Raw genomic sequence first — 26617 nt, 5'->3', positions numbered from 1 at the left:
TTTTGGTGAGAGGTAAGAGACATATATTAATTTATTTAGTTTACATATGTATTTGGGATTCAAAATTTAATGATACAATAGATAAATATAAAGTGTGTAGATGCTTTGCAAAATTAATAAATATCATAGTTTCTTAGTGTTATAAACATGGTTTGCATTTATTTTTAAAGAATATTTGGGATTCGAAAGATCATAATAATGATGCAAAGGAAAAGTATAAAGCGTCATAGGTGCTTTATGAAGCTTTTTAGCTAAAGGCTCATCACACAATTGATAATAAGTTTTTTTATATAACCAATGTATGTGTTACTTTGTAAGATAAGTAGGGGTGTGCATTTCATTTCATGTTATAGTTCAATTTTTGTCTCAACTATAAGAAAAGGTTATATATGTTATATATTGGTGATTCAATTTCACTTTGGTATGTGTCATAAGTTGTAAATGGCTTTGAAGGACTTAAACTTACAAATGTAGTATGTTTATGTTCTTTGAAAATCCATTATAAAATGATTCTTGAATATCCATCTCAATTCTCAAAGACTTATTAATCTGAGAATGTGTGGTAGTAATCCTAATAAAACTTCTTAAAGTTTCTTCATTATCATTGATAAGTTAACTAATGATAATGATGTAATATATATAAGAAAAGAAGGAAATTTAGAATTTTTTGTGGTGAGAAAGCAATATATATATTCCAATGAGTCAAATGTACAAATCTTGACATGCCTCTGAAGAATTTTGAATAGCTATAAGTTTTTTCCTCCATGTCAAGCATTTTAATGATAAAGTACCGTTCTTATTGACAATCATTGTATACGCCATGCACTGATGGTCATTGATACACAAATCCCAAAAAAAAAAAATGTGTGAGGAATACTCTTTGGCATCCATTGTATGATTGTATCTAGTAACATCATTTTTATGAATAGAGAAAACTGATTGTTACAACTTACAACACCTTAGCAATGTTTCTCTAAATTATATTGTAACCTTTCTTATTGTTTTCGGCTCAAAGTCATTGATGCACTTACATGTGTTTCAATAATTGTTGGTGTCGCAGCAGCTATAATTATATATCTACACTCAAACATCATTACAAATATATATTTAAAAACTAAATTAGGAATAGTTGATAAAAATGTCAAATCCTAATTTATGCAATTTAAAAGCAGAAAATACATTATTAATTTTCAAAACAAATGAATAACCAATTAAAATAAACATATCAAAATTTGATATATAACTTACCGTATTAATTTTTTTTAATCATTATACATGAAATCTCACCTTTATATGATTATATTTTTGTGAAACAAATAAATCATCATATAATTTATATTAAAAATGTAGATTTTTTCTCGCATATGCTATGATTTGAATTTTTTAAAAATATATAAATTCTTTATTCTATAAAGAGAAATAAAAAATCAAACTTGAGTGATAATTTTTTGTAAAGCAAAAAATATATTCAACAAAATTTTTGACTAGTAACCGGTTGAAATCTGTATATTTACATTCAATTTCATACATTATTTTGTTAAAATGTATAATTTTATATACTAGACTTTAATTTTAAAATATTTTAGTTTGGAAAATTTAAATAAAGTTCAACTTGATATTTTTATAGAAATATCATAAATTTTAATAGATCAAAAAGTTGAAAACTACAAATCCTCTAATATCGTATGTGACATCTTAACTGTAATGGATTATATGATCGAATGAAACATGATTCTTATAACAGACATTGAAAAGAACTAGAACTACAAATAACATTTTGATGCATAAACTAATACAACATATCAAAAATTGTTTTGAAACTATAAATATATAAAATTTTGTATAAAATAAAATTTAATATGTGTTGTTGTAACGCCCGTGTCTGGAAATCCGGGTGGTGTCGATCGACATCGTGGTCGGGTGTCGATCGACACTAGTAATTTTGGGTTTGACGGTTTAAGTTTTAAATCGCGGTTCAATTGAGGCTTGGTTTGGGTTGGTTAACCCTAGGTCGTGTTTAAAAGAGGGAAGGTCGTGTGTTGTCTCTTCCCAGCCGCTTTTTAACACTTCCAGAGATAAAAAAAAAAGGTTCTAGAGCTTCTGAAGGTTTTTGTGAGTCTTTGGTTGTGCTTGGTGGTGTTCTTGGTGGTTTAAGGCTAGTAGAGGCTAGATCCGTGTTGTGTGGTGTTAGAGGAGGCAGATCCTTCCTTGTTCTTCTTTGTTTTCGTTGCTGTTCTTCTTGTTTAAAGAGGTGAGTGCGTGACTATGGCTTATCTAAGCGTTAAGATTACATGATTTGTGTTTATGTGACTTGTGAATTGAATCCTTTGTGTTTGTGATGTTTTCTGGTGTTTGTGCGGCCTTATGTGATTGTTATTGGGTTGTGTCGTCGTGGGAGGTGATGTGTGGGTGCTATAGGGATTCTTTGGTGGCTAAGATCGTCGTTGGATGCGTTTCAGGGGGTGGGTGTCGACCGACACCAGGAGGGTGTCGATCGTCACCATTCGATTGATCGAAGTGCAGTTTGGTGGTGTCGATCGACACCAGCTTTTGGTGTCGACCGACACCTGTTTTTGGTAGTGTCGACCGACACCAGTGTGGTGGTGTCGACCGGCACCAGTGTGGTGGTGTCGACCGACACCAGTTTTCTGTGAGCGATAGTTGTGCTTTTGATTGCCTGTTTTGGCTGTTTGTGACATTGTTGTTGTATGGATGTGATCTTAAGTGCTTGTGTGTATAGCCCAGTGGATGGGAGGATCGCTTCACTGAGTATTTGTGATAATACTCACGCATCTCATTGTGTTTGTGGTGCAGGTAAAGTGTGATCTGTGGAATCATGGCGAGGAGAGGAGGATGATCTAGGGTCTCGGTTGTTATGTTTATGAATATGTTAATTGTTGTTGGAACCTGGTTTAGAGGCATGATAGGTTGCTGGTGTAAATTGTGGTTATTGAATGATTGATTAATTAATATTATGATTAATTAATGTTGGTTTAATATGTTTCCGCTGTGCATGATGATTTATTGTTGGGTTAATTCGGTTAGGTTAATTAGTAGGTATGGGACTATTAATTAACGAATTAAAAAAAAAAACGGGTCGGGTCTTTTCAATTGGTCAATTGGTGACAACTTCCACGGTGGTAAGGTTGTTAAAGGGTGAGGACCTGGGTTCGAGGAACGCCAGACGCACCAATAACCTACCTGGTGGGTCAGGGGGCTGCGAGCAAGTGGGCTGCGCAGTTTGGTGACCCACAGGAGAGAGGTTAGGGTCGATGCGTTGCAGCGCTTGTACCTGTCATATGGCGGGGTGTGCCATGTGGTAGGGGTTCCCACCGGGATGGGTTGTTACAGTTGTAGCACGGGTCTACCGTCTACATCTAGTTAATTTGTTAATTTAATATGTGTTGTAGCACGGTCTACCGTCTACATTATCTACATCTAGACAATGTAGTAAACATTGTCTTCCTTTTCTTCGCAATATTAGTTTATTTAGTTTACATATGTATTTGAGATTCAAAATATAATGATACAATTGATACATGAATATAAAGTGTGTAGATGCTTTGCAAAATTAATAAATTAATTTATTATTCTTATAAACATGGTTTACATCTATTTTTAAAACATATTTAGGATTCGAAAGATCATAATACTGATGCAAAGAAAAAAAAATATAAAGTTTCGTAGATGCTTTTTCAAGCTTTTTAGCTAAAGGCTCATCACACAATTGATAATAAGTTTTCGTGTGAACTTATAAAACTCAAAAGTAATATTAAAGAGACTATACGAGTGGATCTCATAATGCACGATTAGTTATATACTCTTTTCACAAGTAGGAAAAGTCCAAACCTGAAGATGCAGATTCCTTGGTCCATATTTGCTTACTAACTCTAGACAATGTTAGAATCTAACTTTAGTTCACTACTATATAATACAGTCTATACTTAACAATGTTGCATATGTTTTATAATCAGGTTTAAAGCTACTTTCTAATAGTATATATACAGTAAAACCTCTATAAATTAATAATCTTTATAAATTAATAAATTTTCCGCTCCCAACTTGGGACCAGTGTAATTTTAGATACATTTCGATAAAATAATAAAATAATAATTTTTTTGAAAATCTTTTGTAAATATATGGTCTCATCAATATTATAAATTAATAATTATGTAAAATTTTCAAAATATATGTATATATAGACATATTATTTTTTGTTAGAGTTTATTTCTAATATTTTACTATATAAAAAATTGTTAGAATTCTTTTCAAGACATAATAATAATTATTTTCTTTGTTAATCATTATATAAAATACTAATCATCATGATTAAATCTTATTTTAAATCTTTTTCTGAAAAAACTTTCCAAAATTAGGAAAATCTCTCTATAGATAAATTAAAACCTCTATAAATTAATAGATTTTCATGGTCCCAACATTATTAATTTATAGAGGTTTTACTATATATATGAAACAGCAAAATAACGTGTATAAATGAGATTCTTCTAAATTTTAGAATAATCAAATCTGAAATTATTAAACAAAAAAAATTCAAATCTACTCCAGTTGAATTCATGAATTTGTAATATTATTTCTGCAATATCATCAGGTAGAATTAACTATAGTAAAAACATGTGAACTGAATTGTAAAATGATTTATAGTTTTTATGGTTTTTTTCACCACAAATCGACTACAAAATATTAAATTTTCAAATTAAGAGGGGTGTATTCAAAATGAGATTTTAAGAGATTTGATTTTTTTTTTTAAGTTTTTAAATGATTTCGATGATTTTAAAGAAATTAATATGACTTTTGTAAATTCGTTTAATCTCATCTAAAACAATGGGATTTGGATTTCTGTATTTCTAACTAAGAAAATCCTCTCAAATTCTTTCAAATCCTTCAAAATCACTAAATCCACAAATTGTTTTCAATAACATTTGATTTTAAGATGGATTTTGAAATCATTATTTCAATAACAATATGAGACTTTTTAAAATTCATATTTGAAAATAACACTTGATTTGTAACTTGATTTGTAAGTTCTACACAAATCTCTTAAAATTCTACTTTCAATACACCCCCTTAAGAGTTGTTTTTTTTTTTTTTTTCTTCATAATAGAGTAACTTCACTTTGAAATAAAAAATTTAGAACTCTAAATTTTAGTGTAAAATAGAAATAAAAATCTCAAAATATAGAGAAAAAAGGGAAATACCATTCTGTACACTCAAATAAATAAAAATAAGTATTTGACTTCAGTATTTTTAAAATTAATTCTCTCTCATAGTTATTTTAGTTGTACGAAAATACCCCTATATATGGTAACAGATAGCTTAATGAGATAACCTACTAAATATCAATAAATTATAGACTTTTTTTTATCCAACATTTATAAGTCAATATGATACAATGATTCAACACGATAATAAATGATATATCAGAATAATTTCAAACTTACCATATAACTTATAATATTATCACGATACAATATCATTTATACTGTTAATAAATTGTTTAGCATATTAAGTTGATAAATTACCGTGATAACATATTATTAACATGTTTAAAAACAAGTTATCGAATGCTATTAAACACTGATAAACAGTGTTATTATTAATTTAATACATATTTACGTATGAATATGTAAATTATTGCGATAACATATTATTTAACATGTTTAAAAATAAGTTATCGAATGCTATGAACAGTGTTATGTATCCTACTCTTTTTTGTTTGTTTTGGCTAAATCAAGTGAATGACAGAAATGTCATTTTAGGTGGCTGGAGGTGAGAGAACAAATTTTTGGATTATTACATCCTTACTTTTTGATTTCAGTTTATTTATGTACCAATTTTTATCTCACCCAAAAAAAATTATTTTGTTGACAAAAATGAAAATGGGTTAGAGTAAATTTGACTTCAAACTCTATTTTGGAGATAGATATGGAGATGAGTTAGAGCTTGTCTTATTGGTCCAAATAATTTTTTTTTAAAAATTATAGTATATATAAACTTACTTATTTTAAAGAGAACATAAATATGAGTTTTCTTCTTGAAATTATTGATTGCTTAAAGTAGAATACTTTTAATTTTTCTTTGTTTGCTTTTGTTTTCTTCAAATATGAACATATGCTAAATATGATTTTTTACAGGTTCCTACCACAATTTATAAATTCCCGACCTCTAAATCCAAATATACGTTGATCAACTAAATTAATTGTATAAAAATACAAATTAAAGATTACATACATATTTTAGGATAAATACCGTTATGAAAATTTAATATTATTGAATAATAGAAAATACAGTATATTTTATACGTAAAAACAAATTTCTCAACGGATTGGTGTATTCACCACCAACAACCTGATTCGTATATCACATAAATATCAATTAACATCATATTAATGAATTCGAAAATATTTAAAATGCCCAAAAAAAAAAGTAACTGATAACATAAATACCAATTTTGACGACGACATATAATTACTACTTCAGAGACTTTTAAAAACAAATAAATATCTAGTCAAATTGATTTTTTGTAAGAGAATATGCACTAGATAGCTAAATTCTGGATATAAATTAAAAAAATAGCAATGGTTACTGTAGCCCAAATTTTTCTTTCCTTCTTTTTTTTCATTTTTGTGTTTTTAATAGTTTCATACATGTAAATTTCTTTTAAACATGCTACTGCACTTAATTACACTTGATAACATGAAATATATTTCTTTACCACCTTATTTTATAATATTTCATGTTATGATAAAGATTTCATGTGATTTGTTCGAAAAATACATGTTATTCAGTTTTTTTTATAACAAACATGTATTTTTTTGTAATAGACATTATATTTTGATAAATACCATGTTATTCAGTTCAATATAACATGTGAATCTTATATGTTACAAGCTATTTTTCAAAATCTCACAAAAACTGTTTCATTTGTGTTTTCATCGCCAAGTTTTTTTTTTCTTTCTATCATATTCCAAAACACAGAAAAGATAAATTTGTCATTTCGCTCCTTCTAAAACGGAAATCTATGGCTGTTTATTTAATTTTGTCTAAATTTTAGCTATTCTCTAATATTATCCAATTTTGTATGTTTATTAGAGTCAGTAAGAAATTACCATCACAAAATATAATAAAATCATAGTACGAATAACACCTAATATTGTACTCTATGTAATTTCTTGTTATTTATTTATTTGGATGTGATAGAATATTTTTTTCCGAACACACAGATCTTATCTTCACCGATATATTAGATGATACTACATTTTACACTTTTTTTATTTTCTATTTTTTCATTTCTTGTTCACATGTACTACCAAACAAAACTTAAAGACTTTTGGCAATTTGCGTTACACAAAATAAAATTTTCGTCAGGCTATGAATTAGAAAAGTCAACCCTAGGCCCTCTTTAGCTTCCTCCATTTATATAAACAGAGTATTAACACACTTCTTTCCACAGCCTCTCTGTTCCAATCTTCTCTCTAATCTCTCACAACCATGTCGGGATCTATAACTTGTTCGGCGACCGATCTTGCCGTCCTGTTAGGTCCTAATGCCACGGCGGCGGCCACTTACATCTGCGGCCAACTAGGCGATGTCAACAACAAATTCATCGACACTGCTTTCGCTATAGACAACACATACCTTCTCTTCTCAGCTTACCTTGTCTTCTCTATGCAGCTTGGTTTCGCTATGCTTTGTGCTGGTTCCGTGAGAGCCAAGAATACTATGAACATCATGCTTACCAATGTTCTTGATGCTGCAGCCGGTGGTCTCTTTTATTATCTCTTTGGTTATGCTTTTGCCTTTGGATCTCCTTCAAATGGATTCATTGGTAAACACTTCTTTGGTCTTAAAGATATCCCCACGCCCACGGCTGATTACTCGAATTTTCTCTACCAATGGGCTTTTGCTATAGCCGCTGCTGGAATCACTAGTGGCTCCATCGCTGAACGGACTCAGTTCGTGGCTTATTTGATCTACTCATCTTTCTTAACCGGGTTTGTTTACCCGGTCGTGTCTCACTGGTTCTGGTCAGTTGATGGGTGGGCTAGTCCGTTCCGTACCGATGGAGATTTGCTTTTTGGTACCGGAGCTATCGATTTCGCTGGCTCTGGTGTTGTTCATATGGTCGGAGGTATCGCTGGACTTTGGGGTGCTTTAATAGAAGGTCCAAGACTTGGTCGGTTTGATAACGGTGGTCGTGCCATAGCTCTACGTGGTCACTCAGCGTCACTTGTTGTCCTTGGAACGTTCCTCCTTTGGTTCGGATGGTACGGATTCAACCCTGGTTCCTTTAACAAGATCCTCGTCCCATATGAGACAGGGACATATAACGGCCAGTGGAGCGCGGTCGGAAGAACAGCCGTCACGACAACCTTAGCCGGCTGCACCGCGGCTCTTACAACCTTATTCGGGAAACGTCTACTCTCAGGACATTGGAACGTTACCGACGTATGCAACGGTCTCCTTGGAGGGTTTGCAGCAATAACTGGAGGCTGCTCTGTGGTAGAGCCATGGGCCGCAATCATCTGCGGGTTTGTAGCGGCTCTTGTCCTCTTAGGATGTAACAAATTAGCGGAGAAGCTAAGATACGACGACCCGCTTGAGGCAGCGCAGCTACATGGTGGTTGTGGCGCGTGGGGGCTAATATTCACAGCTCTTTTCGCTCAAGAAAAGTACTTAAACCAGATTTACGGTAACAAACCCGGACGGCCACACGGTTTGTTTATGGGCGGTGGAGGAAAGCTACTCGGAGCTCAGCTGATTCAAATACTTGTGATTACTGGTTGGGTTAGTGCGACCATGGGAACACTCTTCTTTATACTCAAGAAAATGAAACTGCTGAGGATATCGTCGGAAGATGAGATGGCTGGTATGGATATGACCAGGCATGGTGGTTTTGCTTATATGTACTTTGATGATGATGAGTCTCACAAAGCTATTCAACTTAGGAGAGTTGAGCCAAGATCTCCTTCTCCTAATGGTGCTAATAGTACTCCTACTCCGGTTTGATTTGGACTTTTTACTATTATTTTTATTTTGAAAACTTTGGATATTTTATTTTTTGCATTGCAGTAATGTTTTTAGATGTACAGTTTGGTTGGTTGTGACAATTTAATATCTCTATGTAATGTGGTCATTTGTGTTCTCTTTCAAGTAATAACGCTTTTCTCCAAAACCCATGAAATAAAGTATAGAAAAGTAGGAAATTTGAAGCATAGACTAAGTTAAAAAAAAAGCTTGACCATTTTGGAAGTTTGGACTTTTTGATCATATAAGTTCATTGGCTTTGAATAGGTAAAAGTCTAAAAACCAACCTTAACATTGACGCAATATGTATCATTTTCTAGAAACATTAGCAATTTGATAATTGAACAAATTGTTTTATTGGCTGAGATAAGTGATATAACACTTTGATAGCCTCAACTAATCTCTTACATCACTTATTTGCAAGTTGCAGCCGAAGTAGTTGTTTTAGTTTTACAAACTTTTGAACCACTGGTTCACGAATCTCTAATATCATTTGTCCACCTAATGCTTTTTAGAGGTTCGTACGTACGTCTTGTTGCCGCAACTTAAGATTCGGAGTATCGAATTATTATATTAACAAACATGTTTTGCACTTATTACTCGGAACTCGTGATTAAACTGATTATGTTGTCGATAACATTAAAGTGGTAAACTAAGGACATAAGTGGAACATGTTACTTTAGCATGAGATGAGGTTTAGGATCTCTCCTACAAGTTGGAAAGAAGATATTTTGTCGTCTTTTGCTATCATCAAATGGAAAATTATGAAAAAGGTGAAGCCACTCAAATTATATTTTGTTATTTTGTGTATATTTTTCTTAGATTATAAAACCCTTTTTACAAGTTTTGAGGAACTAAAATGTAATATGGCCCAGCACTTTGATGGACACACACACTAAATGGAAAAAAAGTTTGACCAGATGACAAATTGCATGGCAAGTTCACATTGTTAGGTGCTTACATTTCAACATTTTGAAGAATAAATATCTTTGACTGTGTTGAAATTGGGAAAATTTTCAGTGGACTTTTATTTGTGATTTCAGTGGTTAATTGTTTTCTAAATTTTGATTCTCTAATTTTTTGTATATAGAATTTAATGTATTAATAGTTGGTTTTGATTCACTACAAGAAACAGTCTAAAATCTTATGATCTTTTTCTATACAAAATTTGGTAGAACATTATTATCATAAACATAAATTATAAAAAAATCATCTTAAATTTCTTATTGGTTAGAGCATTTTCGCTCGAGTAAGGTTAAGTTATATGGTGCAATTGCTAGAATTTGTGGAAACAAACATTGCATATGGGACAGTTATAAAAATATACAGCAATTTAAATTAAAATACCATTTATCAGAAAGGTTACAATTAACTAAATTAACACTAACGTGTTAAAAATATTAAACACAAATATTCTTGATCGATAATTATATTCATTAATGAGAAGGACAAGTGAACTAGTGGTTCTCACCTCTATTGCCTTCTCACTAGATCCGGGTCGAGTCCGGTCCCTCTCAATGAAAAACATATAATTTATAACGATGTCAAAAAAAAAAAATTATTCATTAATTTTAGGGGAAATTTTAAAAATACCCATTTTCCAATACTATTTTTAAAAATACCCTTTTTCTAATTTTATCAAAAAGTCACAATAAAATTTGAAATTTATGAAAAAAATATGTATAAACTTATATTTATAGACACAAGTTATCTTTACATGTCTGTAAATTTATATATATTTCATAAGTACCGTATAAATACCTTTTAAAAATCATATAAAAAGCTTATAAAAACTGTGTAAACATTTTAAAAACTTTATAAAAATCATATAAATGCCGTTTCTCCCAGTAGTAATGATGATCTTGATGTACCTTATCAACCATATAAAAGTTTATAATTTTTCATATTTGAAAAGGGGTATTTTTGAAAATGAATAGAAAATGTGGTATTTTTAAAAAGAGGTACACCAAAAGAGGTATTTCTCAAAAATTCTCTTAATTTTAACAAACAAATATTCTAATAATTATTGATAAACTTTGACTAAGAACTTAAAATATAGTATAACAGATTATTTAACTCTTATAATATATATTTATAAATAGTCTAGATTTAGTTATTTGTTTTTGTTAGATTTACATAGTTTAGATAAACTATTACATAATTATTAGTCAAGCAAATCACTTAATAGTTTGAATATATTTTTAAAGTGAAATAGGTTAAAGAATCTTTACAATAAATATATTATATAGATAGAAAAAGATAATAAACTACATCTAACCAACTGTCAATTTGTGATAGGATCATTTTTTACTTTCAGAATCGTAATCATACTCGAAGAACAATCAGAAATGACAACGGATGATTCATGTCATCATGTGTGAGTCTCAACGACCATTACATGTTATAGTGCAAAAATAATCAATCATTTCAAGAAATAATACACACTGTCTTACATCACATATCATATCATTGTGACTTAGTCCTGGAAACTTGCAAATAGCTACCAGAACTTGTCAACTTGGTGTTTTTATATATTAACATTTGAACAAACTGATCAAGAATCTTATTGTCACTACTCATGCAATGTTTTTTTTTAAATATATATTTCAACAAACAAACAACTTTGGAGATACGTAACATGTTGCTACACCACATGATTCCAACTATTACAATACTAATAAAGAAGATTCGTACAAAGAGAGATCAGTAGATCACAGTTTACTTGGAGCCCGTGATGTTCTTGTCTGTATCATAAATGGCAACTCCGTACATATACGATACAGTTAGGGTTTATTTAGGTATTTGCCCCCACGAGTTTGAAATTACCAAGAGATTGAGACCTTTGATTTTCTCAAGTTTTTGACGTCTGTAAAGTGCGATTTGGACCTTTTGTTTACTTATCATCGAAAACTTAAGCATCTAGATGCACAAATGTACCTCGTGTTCAAATTCTCTTAGTGGCATGAGCAAAAAAATTGATCCAAATATACCGAACCTTAATAACTTAGGATCCGAATGGTTACAATAGTTATAATGGACTAATCTATCACCGGATTAAACCGCTTTAATCGCTGCTACCATTTAAACTTTTAAACCGAATCAAAATTGATGTATTAACAAGATGTATACTAAATTTAAAAACCAAATCATAACAAACCGAAAAATGAATAAATATCTAAAATATTTCAAAATACTTGAATACCCACACGAAAAAATATCAAAATATCTAAAATAATACTTGAAATAATTGAAAACCCAAAAGTATCTAAAAATACCTGAAATATCCTAAAATATATATAATTTTTGGTTAGAAACAAAACCAGAAAATACTAAAATTCAGATCGGTTTCAATTTTAAAATCGAAAACCGAAAGAAACCAATCAAGATCTCAAAAATCTGTAATACTGAATTGATATGGAACCATAGCCGATAGACTCACTGCATAATTCTTTTGTTAGTTGTTGCTTCAGATTTGGAGCTGAAAATAAGAAATTGAATTATAATAAAATAAAATAAAATAAAATAAAAAGGAACACATATAGTCAATATAAGTGGCTAATAATAAATAATAGCTATGCGTTACCGTACAACTAAAAACCATAAGACTTTTACGAATACGATTTTTCTTTGTTGATTTGACTTTTTCTTTTTTCGCAATCAATAAATTCAATTCAATGTATCTTGCTTATGAAAAGCTTGCAAATATTCCAATGATTATTAATGTGAAAACAATTCTATATACTGTCAGCTTTCAATCTGAAAAAAAGTCGTACCTATAGATTCCAAATAATTTTTTTTCACAATCCGAATTCCTCTAGAAATTTGTAACTATTTTTAACTGAAGAAAAATAATTTTAATTTCTTTTTGATTAGGTTTTTCAATCTTTATATACTTCAAGAACAAAGCAAAAGTATCATTATTGTTTCATGAAAAAATTTGGAGTATTTATTTATTTAAATCTTCTTCGGTGAATCATAAATGTCCTCATATGATACTAATGGTACAACAAGATGAACCCACATAGTAATTATCTCCAAAAAAAAAAACAAAAAAAACCCAACAAACATCATTTACTTTTGAAGCAACCTTACCTACCCATGAACTTGATAATTTATAAAAATCAATTACAAGAAGACTACATATTTGGAGAGACATTATTGTGGAAACATTTTTTCTTATCTTATTTGATCAAAAATACATTGTTATGCCAAACTTTTTGAGATGCATACAAGTGTGAAACTAATGTAAAACTAGCTCATTAACAATAAAAAAGAGTAAAACTAGCACATATTAAATATGACTACAATCTGTAAATTAACTCATTCCCATGTTTGTAATCTCAAACACATAGATTAATCTAGTGATTAACGAGAAAGAGAGAGAGATAATCACATTCATCAATTAGTATTTTTGGTTTAATTTATTCCAATTTGTGAAGAAAAATTTCGGATACCGAATAAGAGATATGATTTAGCCGTTTATACGGAAAAAATGCATTCAAAATCCTAATTTTAACTTTAACAGTTTGACTTAACTTAGTGAGAGTTTAGTTAGTAAAATTTATTATCTTGATAGTAAGTTTTGGAAAAAAAAAACACACACACACACACAAATTCAACTATTTTAACTCAACAAGTCAGCTACTAAATAAAAATTACTATCTTCAATTAGTGTCATAAAAAAAACAAAGCAACAAAATCTCTAGGAAACAACTAAACGGGCCTTTAAGTAAATGGGCCAAATAAATTGGGCCTAAATAATAAAACCTTCACAATTAATATCTTCAACAGTCACACTGTAAAGCTTTTAGATCTTTCCCGAAGAAGAAGACGAAGAAGACGAAGAAGAAGAAGAGAAATGAGGCCGATGCAGATGGATATGTTGGCGGAGATGGATGATGCAGGCTCCTCGATGGCCATGGACGTTGATGACCTCGAAGCTATGGAGATTCTCAACGAAGGAGGACTTATCTCAGAGAACAAGCTCGTCGACGCCGATTTCTTCAACAAATTCGAGGATGATTTCGATGACACTGATATCAATTGAATCTGGTTTAATCTCTTCTCTAAGATTTCAGTTCTTTATCCCTAATCTTGAATCTGTGGAGGAATCGATGTAGTAAGGTGTGATAATGTAACAGTTTCGTTTCGATTTCATTTGGATACTTAAGCTCATGATTTTAGTATGATTTGGGTTTTATTGTGATTTCTCTGATTGTTAATTCTTCTGCACAATTTAGAATCTTTTTGTTTTGGGTTTGCTTTATTCTTGATTTGAAGATTGGTGTTTTTAGTAACCGTGTTTAGAGTCGTTTTGGTGATTTTTTTCAGTGTGTATGTGAGATGTGAATGTTGTTGGTATTGGCTTAAGATAGGAAATTAGGAACTACTTCGATTCAATATGGTGATTGATTGTATTTTTCACCATCTTCAGTTTCTGAAACATGTGTTGATGTTTTGGTTTGGCTTGTTCTTGAGTTGAAGAGTGAAATCTAAGTTTCTTATTGATATTTTGGTGTTTTAGTAACTGTGTTTAGAGTGGTTTTGGTGAATTTTTCATTGTGTATGTGAGATGTGAATGTTGTTGATATTGGTTTAAGATAGAAACTAGTTTGATTCAACATGGTGATGGATTGTAATTTTACCATCTTCAGTTTCTGAAACATGTGTTGAGGTATTGGTTTGGCTTGTTCTTGAGTTGAAGACTGAAACCTAAGATTCTTGTAATTTGTTGGTGTTTTAGTAACTGTGTTTAGAGTCGTTTTGGTGAATTTTTCATTGTGTATGTGAGATGTGAATGTTGTTGGTATTGGCTTAGGATAGAAACCAGTTTGATTCAACATGGTGATGGATTGTAATTTTTACCATCTTCAGTTTCTGAAACATGTGCTGAGGTCTTGGTTTGGCTCGTTCTTGAGTTGAAGATTGGAATCTAAATTTCATACTTTTTTGGTGTTTAACTAACTGTGTTCAGAGTCGTTTTGGTGAATTTTTCATTGTGTATGTGAGAGGTGAATGTTGTTGATATTGGTTTAAGATAGAGACTAGGTGATTCAACATGGTGATGTATTGTAATTTTCACCATTTTCAGTTTCTGAAACATGTGTGGCCCTGTGTTTGATCATGTGGCTATTACTAATTAGCCTGGTCTAGAGAACCTTCTTAGTCGAGAACCCATTAAGCTAGGACTCGTCCTGAGTAACTCCTAGATGATTCATAGATGAAATCCCCCCAAGTAAGCTGTAACGACAACACAACCCGTTGCAACTAGGTGAACTAGATGATCTGATACTGAAACATATATTCGTATCGAATCCAAGTATTCCTATTCCATCTTGATTTTTGTAATTCTACCATCCTGCTGTCACTGAATCATGCATATCATTCCTCTGGCCAAGTGGGATTATTGTCTTTAGCTCTGTCGGGGAATCGTATTGTTATTATATAGTGTGATTGATACTGAGTTTTGGTGGCTAGTCATAAAGATGTAAGTGGCAAATATGAAGTCTCTGTTAATAACTTTAATCACCATTATATCTTGAGGCAAAAGCCTCGAACTGCCAGTGACTCGACACATGTTTAACAGTTTAAGAGAAGAGAATTCTCCTTAAATTAACAAGTTAACATCTTTAATTCAATATATAGTTTACTTATAACTATCTAAAAATTATTTAATAATTCATCAACTAGTTTAGAAGAGAAAAAGAAAAAAAGTGAAATGGTAAAAGTAAAAAGTAAAAACAGATTAACCACTTGGATTCAGTTTGATATGGAGAAATCAAATGATGTATCTTCACAATATGCATAAGCATAAAGTTTGACGTGTATGCTTCCTCTCCCTCCATTTTCAAGTTGAGCATATCTCATAAGCAAAATAAAGCGGTTAGAGATCCACTACATCGCACTCCACCGTACCAACAAATACTCTCAATCCAAATAGTTATCATAAACCCACACGTCAACGAAACCACTCTTTTGACTTCATCCTCTATCCAATTAAACCACGCCACGTCATCACCACGACCGAAATGTTTCTGTAAGCGATCATACAGAGAAGAGAAGCGTATCGGTTCTGTTTTGATTGCTCCCATCCAAAGCTTTCTCCTTTTTGGGGTTCCTCAATTGGATTTGGAAAAAAACCCTAACTTTGACATGGAAGAAGAGATTCAAGACTGGGAGGTACTGCAGAGTTTGAGATCTACCACGGAGGATGATAATTCGAAGAGCTTGGAGGACATTGAAGTTGCCACTCAAGGTATGATTAGGTTTGATTACTTCTCTCTTGAGAACAAGAGTGTTGTGTCTCGTGTGGAAGGGGAAGAAGATGAAGAAGGGTCTGTTCAATCGGGTAGTCCTGGTTGGATCGAACCATCCTCTGATGCTCCGTATGGTCCGAAGCATTTTAGTGAGTTATGGTCTGATTCGAGTAGTGATCGGCTTGAGGATCAAAGGTCAGTTGATGATGAGAGAAGCGAAGTGGGTATTGTTGAATATGTAAAAGGAAGGTTTGATACAGAGGAGTATAGTGAAAGTATAGCTCAGGACATGGATTTGATGAGCTCTGGTGAGGTAAAGGATGAAACTTTACTTTCAGGTGAAATAGTTAGTGGGAATGATCTGGTGGAAGGAGAAGGGAACTCTGTTTCTGTTGATCCATCTGTTAAATCTGGTGGTGGTGGTGGGGGAGAGGAGAAGGGTTTTGTGTGGTGGAAGATTCCAATAGAAGTGTTGAAGTATTGTGTTTTTAAAGTTAATCCTATTTGGTCTTTCTCCATGGCCGCAGCATTTGTGGGTTTTGTTATGTTAGGGCGTAGATTGTACAATATGAAGAAGAAGAGTCGTACTCTGCAGCTTAAGGTTCTATTGGATGATAAGGTAACTAGTTCAGTCTATTTGATTGTTCTGTGTTCTTTTACTTGATCCCTGTGGTCATCGTTAACTCTTTTGGAGTGAGATGAGATTGTGCATAGTTCAACTTTTACTGTTTAGTTAGATGATTTATTAGTGTCATTGTTGGTTTGATGGAGAAAATTAGGAGATCGGAATCTCCTCTATTGTGTGTTTGTTGGTTGAGTTAAACTATTTGTCCTGGGACTATTTTTTTGTTGTTGTTGGTTTTTGCTAGTTTTCTCTTTGCTAAGTTGTTTAGATGCAGCTAGCGACCCGTGGTCATAGTAGTCACTAATAGTCACGCTCCATTTACTCAATCTTGATGCAGAAAGTGTTTTATTGTAAGCTGTTCATTAATATAAGTTCTTTGATATAGTACCGGTTGAGATCTTCATGTATGTTTTTGGTATGGAGAAGCAAAACTGCAGTTAGTGAGACATAGGCGTTAGAAATCCACCTGAATGATCTATCTCTTTGTGCTTCTTCTCTGTGGTTTTATCTGCTTTAGTGATTGAACATCATATTCATTTTACATTTTAGTTTTGTGTTTTCTTTTGTTATGGGCAAATGATAGTTGAAAGGTCTTTAGACTGGTTCTGACTCTGCCTTTCATCGGTTATCTGCTTTATGATTCATCTTTGTTACATTTTCTTGTTTGCTTCTCTGATAAGGATAAAGTAGTGGTGAAACCTGAAATTGTAGTTTAACTGGTCTGAGTCCTGCTTGTCGGTTCATATATGTCATTTGCTACTGAAATTCATGTTCTTGCTTGACTTTTACTCATCTTTCAAAAGTTTGTGAGTATTTCAGAACACCAATTCGGAAAGACATTTACACCATCTGATTCTTGTTTTGTCTGTCTTTTGAATGATATTACTTCTTCAGAAGGTGGCGAATCATGCTGCTCGGTGGAACGAAGCAATCTCAGTAGCGAAACGTGTGCCCATAATCCGGCCAGCACTCCCATCTTCAGTGGGTATGATGAACCAGTGGTCCATGATGAGTTTAAGGTGAAAGATAAGTGAAATTGAGGGCATAATAATGAATATATGTGAGATAAATGATTGATGAATGGTTTGGCCGCATGTATCATATGATTGTATTTAAAAAAGTACGACAGTCTCAAAAAATGTTACTCAAAACATACAAATTATGCGTGTAAGTAAGTTTACACTATGTATCAATGTGTTTGTATATATATTGTTGCTTGCTTGTTGGAATACAAATTAGATCAGAACCATAGTGCAGCTTTGGAAGGTTGTGGTCAGAATCCGACCTTGATTAGCCTTCTAGGCTGGTCTTAGTAGGCAGTGTCGTAAAGAGATTGTACAAAGACAAAAAGCTAAAACCATAGTGCATGTTTGGAATGTTGCGGTCAGAATCCAAACTTGATCAGTTCCTAGGCTAGTAGGCTAATACAAAGACAAAAGCAATAACAAGATTTTGATGATTCATTGACTCTTTAAGATATGAAAAGGATTGAGGCAAAACCCCAAATTAACCGGGTGGTTCACGTGAAGAGAGCAATGAAACTCATTGATGTAAAGAGTCTAGTCCATCACTTTATATAGCTATCCAAACTCTACAATGTCAATAGCGATTAGACATATGTCTCTTCTTGTTTCTTTGTCTTCTTCTCACTCTATTACTCGTTGACCATTTAATCAAAAATGTGTATATTGTAACTGTAAGGATCCAAAGCTAAACCTTACTCATGAAATATGCCAAAAACTTATAAACTTTAAGTGAAATTAAACCAAAAATAGAGTAACTAATATTAAGAGAAACCTATAAAAACTAAAGTAGGGGTTAATAAATATTGAAAAGAACAAAGAGTAAATAGGTATGGGTCCATGTTTATGATGGCATGTGACAAACCATCAAAGCCCACAACATTAAATTGGAGATTGAAGAAGAAACAATGCTTTTCATATTCTGTAACACTAACTTGAAGTTAGTAACTTCAATTCTTTTTTTCTTTCTTTCTTGTTACCTATTCAGTACTGTGTCCTGATGAGTGCCCATAACTTCTCTTGTATTTTTTTTATCTCAGTTTCCACATGATTAAAGAATATAATTACCATGGAGTTTTGTTGTAGTAAGACATTCCTATAATTTTTACTAAAGCGTGTTAGGGAATAAGTGAAGAAGACGCTTTTGGACACTATTATATAAATAACCTGTCTGCAATGCCGCAATGTGGAGCTTTCTTCACCAACAATAATCATTTCTCTTCATTGAATGAGAATAAGTCCTCTCTGTAGAAGAGACAGACATTATAACAAGCAAAAATTCCATAAGAGATAGAGAGAGGAGAGACATGGGTGGTGCAACAAGCAAGCAAGGGAGAGATAGTTCTAGGAGACGTATCAAGGTGAGAGGAAGTGAACAGAGAAGGAGACCAACAAGAAGAGAGGTTGATGAGAAAGATAGAGTGGTTTTGGCTTTGAAGATGGCAGAGAAAGAGTGGAGGAAAGAGAAGAAGAGACTTAGAGAGGAAGTGAAGAGGCTGAGGCTGAAGATGGAAGAGAAAGAAGAAGTAAAAGCGAAACAACACGAGTGGGAATGGGTCGTGGAACAGATGTGTCTAGAGAGAGCTGTGAGGGAAGAAGCTGTGGAGAGGTGGAAACAGCTCTATTTCGCTATCAAGAATGAGCTTGATGATCTCATCCACACAACATACGGTAAAACTTTTCACAACTAATCTCATCTTTTTGATTTTGGTTTTGGTTTTTGAGAAAAGTAACGAGTTTCTTTTTTTCTGTAGGAGAGGCACTGAGACAGAAACCACAAGAAGAAGTTGCAAAGACAGTTCAAGAACTTAGGAAGGAAGTTAAAGTTAGGGGAGAAACCATTGAGACACTCAAGGGGAGAATAGCTTTGATGGAGAAACAACGAATTGGGAAGGAAAGAGAGGTTGACTTACTGAGACAGAGTCTGCGTATCCTCGGTGGTAGCAGTGGGAAGAACAGGACAACATCATCTACGACCAGAAGCCTGCCAATATTCAAAACAAAATTCATTGGGTGTAAATAACTTTTCCCACAGGGATTGCTATCTAAGTAGACTCAATAAGCTTCAAGCAATAGTAAGTCATTTCTATTTTGTGTCTCATGACACTAAAGGAAGTTGTATATACTTCACAAGTAATATAAACAGCATCAAGAAAATCGAATAGACAAAAAAAGAGTCAATAATGATCAGAGATTAGATGGACACAAAGCTTGTAGTTTCCTTCTTGACTCGGTTTCCTCAAGTCTCAGCTCTAGTTTATTATCTAGAAACTTAGTACGTGCAACTAAGAATTGAATATAACTTGTAAGAGTTCCAAAATAATCGAGAAAGCTTAAGGATTGAGATATCTTACTTCTCCCGCAACTGCTCTTTAGAAAAGCTCTCAGATGCAGATCAAGCTGGAACTAGACAACCAAGAGCTTAGGTGTTTACGATCCCTGTAAGCCAGAAATAACATTCCCTGCATCGTTTCCCTGAGCATTCACTGAAAGTATCATCATCAAATTCCAGATGCTATTATAACTTAGTTCAAGGAGCAGTTCTGGACCCTGAGAGAAGAGTAAATAACAAAAAAGATCATTGACATCTATACACTTCAAATATTTTGACAACTTCCAAGCTTTCTTGTCCCCTTTCGTGTCTATGTTTACCTTTACAGGACTGAACCACAGGTCACTAAAATATAATTACATTATGGTTACACAATATTCTTTTGAGAAAATAATGCGACCCAGTTGATTCTTGTCTTGTGTAAATGATATATAGTATGAAATCCTATATAGTTGGAGCGAGTCATTACATGCTCTCGTGGTCTTAGCCATCTCTCACTGATTGAATAGTAGCATTTTCAAGAGCTTCTGGATCTTCAACATTCTTGTAATATAATTTCACACTCTGAAATGATTGCCAACAAAAATTGATTCCAATAAGCTATATGGAAATGATTAACAGTCTTAAACCAACACATGCTCCACCCAAGAAAGGGTTTGGCGCTGTCTCAATGTTACTATCCTGTGAGTGATATTATTCCATAATTTTAAGTCGGTATGGAGATATGCGTTATTTTCTGAGAATTCACTTATTAATTATCAGCAATTGCTTAAGTGGGCACTAATAACATACCTCTAACAGTGTGATGTAATAGAAATCTTCCATGTGCTGCATGAGGGCACTCCCATCACGAAGTGCGTTGAATATTTTGATTTCAGTTTGAAGTATCTTCTCAACAAGTTCCTTCTCACCTTTCATCTGAAACATAGCATCCATTAAAACTCACGTCAGGATGTGTTACTCATAAGTAATATTTCTCACTAGAATTCTAGCAAGCCACTCTACATCTTTTGAATATTTCCCATAGGTAGAAACTTCTGAATGCCATAAGAGATTTATAGAATGAAACAGACCATACAACAGGTAAATAAGTTTTGCGTTCCACTATGTTTAAATGTCTGTGCCACACATGTATATGAAGCCATCAAATAAAAGAGCTACTAGTAAATATGAACTTATAATTATAAGCTCCTAGGTAGCAGCAATTTAAGAGTTATCTTTTGTTTTCCTGGGTATAAATGAAATTATTCACTACGGAAAATAATTCTATTTACAAACATATGCATAATATATGTGAAATACAAGTAGGAAATCCAAAACTTAACTGATGATCAAAAGAAATAAGTTTAGCAACCAGAGAAAGTTAGGTGATAAAAGACTTACAAATCTACTAACAAGAATATCAGGTGTCGCTTCCCCAATAACCTCAGCATGATAACCATCTTTCTGGAACTCAGTATCTTCCTGTAATATTATATCGCTCAGTCTAATCAACTTCTACGGATAAAGCATATCACATAACTGAAAGAGCGTAATGCAGATAACACATAAAAGGTTGTCACATTCATAGAAACACTATGCATAATATATCATTTTTGCAGGTCACACAAGATACTTAGCCCAGACAGAATCAAACAAATGAAAGTTGCTAAATCTACGTCATAAAGAAGAAAAATGTTTCCAGTTACGAAAGGCAAGGCAACACAAAGAGGAGCATAGATTATTTCAATAACGTATAACAGCCCCTCCACGACAAATTAAACTAATGCTCTGTATAGCTTAAAAATGTTCGATCAGAGGGGACGCATACCACTTCTCCAGCAGTGAGATAAATAGGATGAGCTACATGACAATATCCCATTAAACGAGGTACTGTGGGAATTATGTCTCTATGGTTTACAACTCTCCAGCTGTCTTTTACTTTCTGTGAAGTGGACAATGGAAAACATACAAATAAATGAGATTTAATGACGACATGCCATCTCACTCCCCTTGTTAAGTTAGAAGAAGCATAACCTGGTTATAAATTTCAGCAAACTTTTTGTTGCCTACTCTTGGAGATCCAAAATTGTACATGGTAACACTGATTGCTCCACGTCTAACAAGCATACACAAATAAAGTTGTAGATGATCGTCAACCTGATGTCGTCATGGTGATATGTAGGGAGTACAGGAATTTCGAACCACTTACTTAACTAATTGGCTTGACGCAAGTTCAAGAGCCAAGAGTGTAGCTAATGCACCACCCAAGCTATGTCCAGTCACATAAACATGCCATTTATCTTCATGCTCAGGAACATCCTCTCTGCCAAAAGGGAGAGAGCATATGCATCAGAAATTATGTCCAACTTTTACAGACCTTGTAAACGTAAAAGTCACTCACTATATATTTACTGTCCTGAGCAATTTGATTGAACTTTCTCTATAATGTCAAACATTTATCTTTCCAGCAAAAGAGGATGCAACCATTGAAATAACAGGTAAGTAAAAACTCTCCAAAAAGAAGAAAGCAAAGTGAAACATAAGATGCACCTACATGTAGCCAATTGCCATTTTGAGAAGTGATATTATCCTTATCTGTACTGAATCGTATGCACTCAAAAATCCACTATGGACCTACAAAATCCATAGCATTATTACGAATAACTCAATAAAGGATACACCTGTCCAATGCCAGAGTTTAAAACATACTTGTACTTCTTGCTTGAAGTCCCCACCAATTCTTTCAGGATTCAGACTGCAACATATATAAAAAATGTCCAGAGAGATGAATAATAACTAAGTAAAACTCCAAAAGTGTAGACTTAAGTAGTTTCTGAATCAATGTAGAGAAGCTGAATAAATAGACAATACTAACCCAGCAGGAACTAGCATTAGATCAGTCTGCAAATCTTTCCACTTTGTCTGACAACATGAAATATTGACTATAAGAACTGAAAGAGAAAAACTAACCACCGAATATTAAAAAGATATGGATACATACCTGTTCAGTTCCTCTAAAAGCGATAACGACTCTTTTCCTCCTTGCATCACGCCAAATTGCCACCTGCAGCTTTGTAAATTAGTATGTCTATTAACATGAACTTGTATTTTCAGGACAGGATACTCTATCCCTGAAATCACTTGTTCCCAAACAAGTAGAATCAGTAAGTCAAAGACATAAGAGTTTCACCTGCGTGTCAGTGATGTCATTTTCTAGAAAACATAACTTTTCAAACTCAGATTTGATAAAGCTTGGATGCCCCAGGGCAGTTGCAAGCATTGCCCATGCTTCCATAGCACTTTCTGCGCTAGAAAAAAGTGTTTTCATTTCCTCAGCGTTCTTTTCATCTGCTCCATCAACATTCACTAGACCAGAGAGTTTATCAGTCTTAGACGAACTAGAGACATCCTCTGTTACACTAGAAGCACCATCTTTTTCTAAGACCTTCTCTGTACCAGGATTGTCCTTGCTTAATTGAGGCACTACTGCTTTTAAAACCATTAATGCACCAAAGACATTATCAGCCTGCTTGAGCAATTCTTGTGTTGCATTCTTCATGTCTGCAAGGGAAGACTTCGGCGTGTTAATAGCAAGCTGACCATCTTCCTTTTCATCACCGCCATCTCGAGTATTAGCAGTGGCAAGCCCTGATTCAATGTAACCTGCTTCTGCAGTTTTCCTTGATTGTAGACCAAATTTTTCCAGTATGTCCATTCCGTTCAACTTCAACTTCTTAGGTGAAGGAAGGCCAAGGTTCTGGACGATATTTTGACCGACTATTTCAGGGATGTTATCCCAGAAATTACCTTCTGACTGAAAGCTGCCACTCTCATTGTCACCCTCCAGTTCATTGCTTTGGACATCACCATTACCATCTTTCCCTTTGCTATGCTTTCCTGAACTACTCAGATCAGTGCTGAGATGTTGATCAGAGGAATCCTCTGAACTAGCCCCGTCAGAAAGTATATCTACAGCTGGAGAATGATCATTAGAGTTTTCTTCACCTTTAGAGTCCTCCTTAGTATCGTCTAGAAGATTATTATTCTTAAGGGGGGCATCGTTGAGTGACTTTAACTGTCCAAAGGCATACTCTACAAATTGACGTGCTGGCACAGCTTCAGAGTCAACAAGATTTTTCAAAACTGATTCAACTGCTTCAGAGTCAACGAAATTTTTCAGAACTGACTTAATTTCATTTCTTTGAAGGATTTCTGAAACAAACGGGAACCTCCACCACTTCTTTTCTTCTTCAACTTCCTCAAATCCCTTGTACTTAATCTGACAGTTTAAATTTGATTAAGAAAAAGACCAAACTAGCAGAGAGACTAAATTTTCGGGTTTAGCATACACAAACATGTGAATCTATGAGGCATCAGGCTGCATGATATCTTGAAAAACGAGCATACTGTTTTCTTTAAAGTTAAGTTGATTCTCTCCGTCAACAAAATAGTAATAAATGATATCAGCTACGCAGCTAAGCAACATTCTCGGAGGGAAAAAGCTTTGGCAGCATAAACTGACCTCCAGTTGAAATTTCCCACCACCTCCAATTCCATCTAGTTCTACTAGGACCTCGTGCAACTTCCCTTGGTAAGCATAAGAGGATAAAATAAAACATACAAATTAGAGACAAAAACCTTAAGTTAGACGTTCAGTAGACTCATCAGATGTATCACTACTTGCGGTAACTGCACTAGTCAGAGTCATAGCCTAGTCCACAGTTGAGTGCACTAGTCAGAGTCATAGCCTAGTAAGCATTTTGAGAAAAACCTTATTCTTTGTTAGTGTATAAGTTTTTAGTCTAATCAAGTCTAAAGTTCTACACTGTGGCAGATATAGAAAACTATACCCAACTACAACACAAACGTTTTTGCCTATGTTGAACTCAAACATATAAATAAAGTATATTGACAGTAAATAGGTGAAAAAATTCTCACCATCACAAATATCTTCCAGGTTGATTTCAGAATTCCCCATTCGTTTATGTGGTGTGACAAGGTTTGCATCCCAAGCTGCAATCTGAAGCTCATTAAACAATATTTGGGAAGTCAAGCAATGGTCTATTATAATATAAGTTATTTGTACAGTTACTTTCAGAGTTGACCAGGACACAATACTTAAACACTATTCTACCTGTATCTTTTTTGCAGGAGGCAACTTGATATTAAAAACAAAGTCTTCGTTCCATTTTGGCTCTTTTGTCCTGCCAATAAAATAATACATTAAGAACCAAGTTCATTTATACCAGTAACTGATGATCAGATATTTAACAGTCAATAACACAACTTTTGGAAAAATAAACTAAACAAAGTTGAGGGCTATGACACAGGTACAAGTGTCTATTCATCTTCAAAATTAAGTATTGTAGGAAACCATGAAATGATGAGTTAAGTAAGTTCATAACTCAAGCTAAGAAATGTGATCCACCAAATGAAAGTTCAGTAAAGCATAAAACACTTGCCCCCATTTGGTTTTGCTTTTAGCAACCTGACCATCCAAATCCATAACCACATAAGGATCACTCGTTCCCTGAAAGCAAAACCAATAAGAACAAATTTGGTAAAGGTAAAAAGAACAATACAAATGGTACGTAAAGTCATTGCTTCAAGATTTATAAAAAACACACACACATACCCATGGATCCAAAGCAGGAAACTCAAATCCCCTTTTGAGTTTGATAAACAGTTGCCCATCATATACCTCCCTTACAAATGACCTGAAACAAGTATATAATTTCAATCTCTTCATTATCTAAGCAACAAAAATCTCAAAAACCACCATGACACTCCAAAAAGAGCTTCACATACTCAGAAAGGTAAAGAGTATTACACCCAGCTGCATTAACCTCACGTTTCCCAACATTTTCCTGAGAATCAAACAACAAAATCATAATCAGGTTTCATTTCCGTCGAAGATTCTCAAAGGAGAAGCAAAATTTCTACGAAATTGAAGTTGTACTGTACCGGAGGTGAAGCGTAAGCTTCGAAAGCAAAACCAGCGAGGATAACAGCGAGATTGATATCGAACGTAGGACGTTCATCTTTCTCAGATAATCTCACTTCCTTCGTCTCCGATTGAGCGAAGCAACGGAACGATTTGGATTTTTCCCTGACTCTGAAACTTTCTCGGAAACTGATTTTTCCGGGAAAGTGGCAGGTGCGGGAACGGGAAGTGCAGAAGATAGGAGGAGAGTAGCGAAGACGGTGTTTAGGACGGAGGAAGTGAAGGGAGCAGTGTAATTGCAGAGACGTCATCGCTACGGAGAAGGATTTGAGAAATTTGGAGAAGATGAAGAGAGGCTTCTTCTTCTGGAGATTTCTTTGGAGTGGATTTTGTCTTGTTGTGTACAATGTT

General features: G+C 33.6%; 5 protein-coding genes across 7 annotated transcripts; 4 read left to right on the top strand and 1 right to left on the bottom strand.

Moving 5' to 3' along the window:
* The first annotated feature begins 7388 nt into the window (after positions 1–7388).
* On the top strand, positions 7389–9193 carry LOC17879507 (ammonium transporter 1 member 1). Its single transcript, XM_006285021.2, has one exon. It carries the CDS (start codon positions 7510–7512, stop codon positions 9025–9027), a length of 1518 nt encoding a protein of 505 aa, XP_006285083.1. The 5' UTR covers positions 7389–7509; the 3' UTR covers positions 9028–9193.
* A 4659-nt stretch (positions 9194–13852) lies between these two features.
* LOC111829604 (small acidic protein 1) lies at positions 13853–14267 on the top strand. Its single transcript, XM_023779111.1, has one exon. It carries the CDS (start codon positions 13904–13906, stop codon positions 14090–14092), a length of 189 nt encoding a protein of 62 aa, XP_023634879.1. The 5' UTR covers positions 13853–13903; the 3' UTR covers positions 14093–14267.
* A 1823-nt stretch (positions 14268–16090) lies between these two features.
* Positions 16091–18164, top strand: LOC17878708. Its single transcript, XM_006283853.2, has 2 exons — positions 16091–16920; positions 17821–18164. The coding sequence occupies exons 1-2, from the start codon at positions 16198–16200 to the stop codon at positions 17947–17949; spliced, it is 852 nt and encodes a 283-aa protein (XP_006283915.2). The 5' UTR covers positions 16091–16197; the 3' UTR covers positions 17950–18164.
* A 1047-nt stretch (positions 18165–19211) lies between these two features.
* Positions 19212–20107, top strand: LOC17878855 (protein maph-9). Its single transcript, XM_006284955.2, has 2 exons — positions 19212–19619; positions 19703–20107. Exons 1-2 carry the CDS (start codon positions 19256–19258, stop codon positions 19969–19971), a joined length of 633 nt encoding a protein of 210 aa, XP_006285017.1. The 5' UTR covers positions 19212–19255; the 3' UTR covers positions 19972–20107.
* A 401-nt stretch (positions 20108–20508) lies between these two features.
* LOC17878015 lies at positions 20509–26592 on the bottom strand. 3 transcript variants are annotated; one of them, XM_006283019.2, is made up of 18 exons: positions 26227–26592; positions 26071–26129; positions 25898–25979; positions 25725–25792; positions 25397–25466; positions 25201–25282; positions 24785–24849; positions 23453–24541; positions 23264–23326; positions 23138–23184; positions 22972–23017; positions 22817–22896; positions 22472–22585; positions 22297–22378; positions 22091–22204; positions 21664–21744; positions 21073–21198; positions 20509–20844 (listed from the first exon to the last, which is right to left on the bottom strand). In XM_006283019.2, the coding sequence occupies exons 1-18, from the start codon at positions 26515–26517 to the stop codon at positions 20764–20766; spliced, it is 2640 nt and encodes an 879-aa protein (XP_006283081.2). In that variant the 5' UTR covers positions 26518–26592; the 3' UTR covers positions 20509–20763. The 3 variants fall into 3 exon arrangements, with proteins under 3 accessions (XP_006283081.2, XP_023633654.1, XP_023633655.1); XM_023777886.1 differs by having other exon boundaries at positions 24785–24844; positions 25201–25275; XM_023777887.1 differs by having other exon boundaries at positions 24785–24844; positions 26227–26263.
* Positions 26593–26617: the final 25 nt, after the last annotated feature.

The sequence above is a fragment of the Capsella rubella genome, unplaced genomic scaffold (genome assembly GCF_000375325.1).
Source record: "Capsella rubella cultivar Monte Gargano unplaced genomic scaffold, Caprub1_0 scaffold_7, whole genome shotgun sequence".
In the NCBI taxonomy this organism is placed as follows: domain Eukaryota; kingdom Viridiplantae; phylum Streptophyta; class Magnoliopsida; order Brassicales; family Brassicaceae; genus Capsella; species Capsella rubella.
This window is presented reverse-complemented; position numbering and strand designations above follow the sequence as displayed.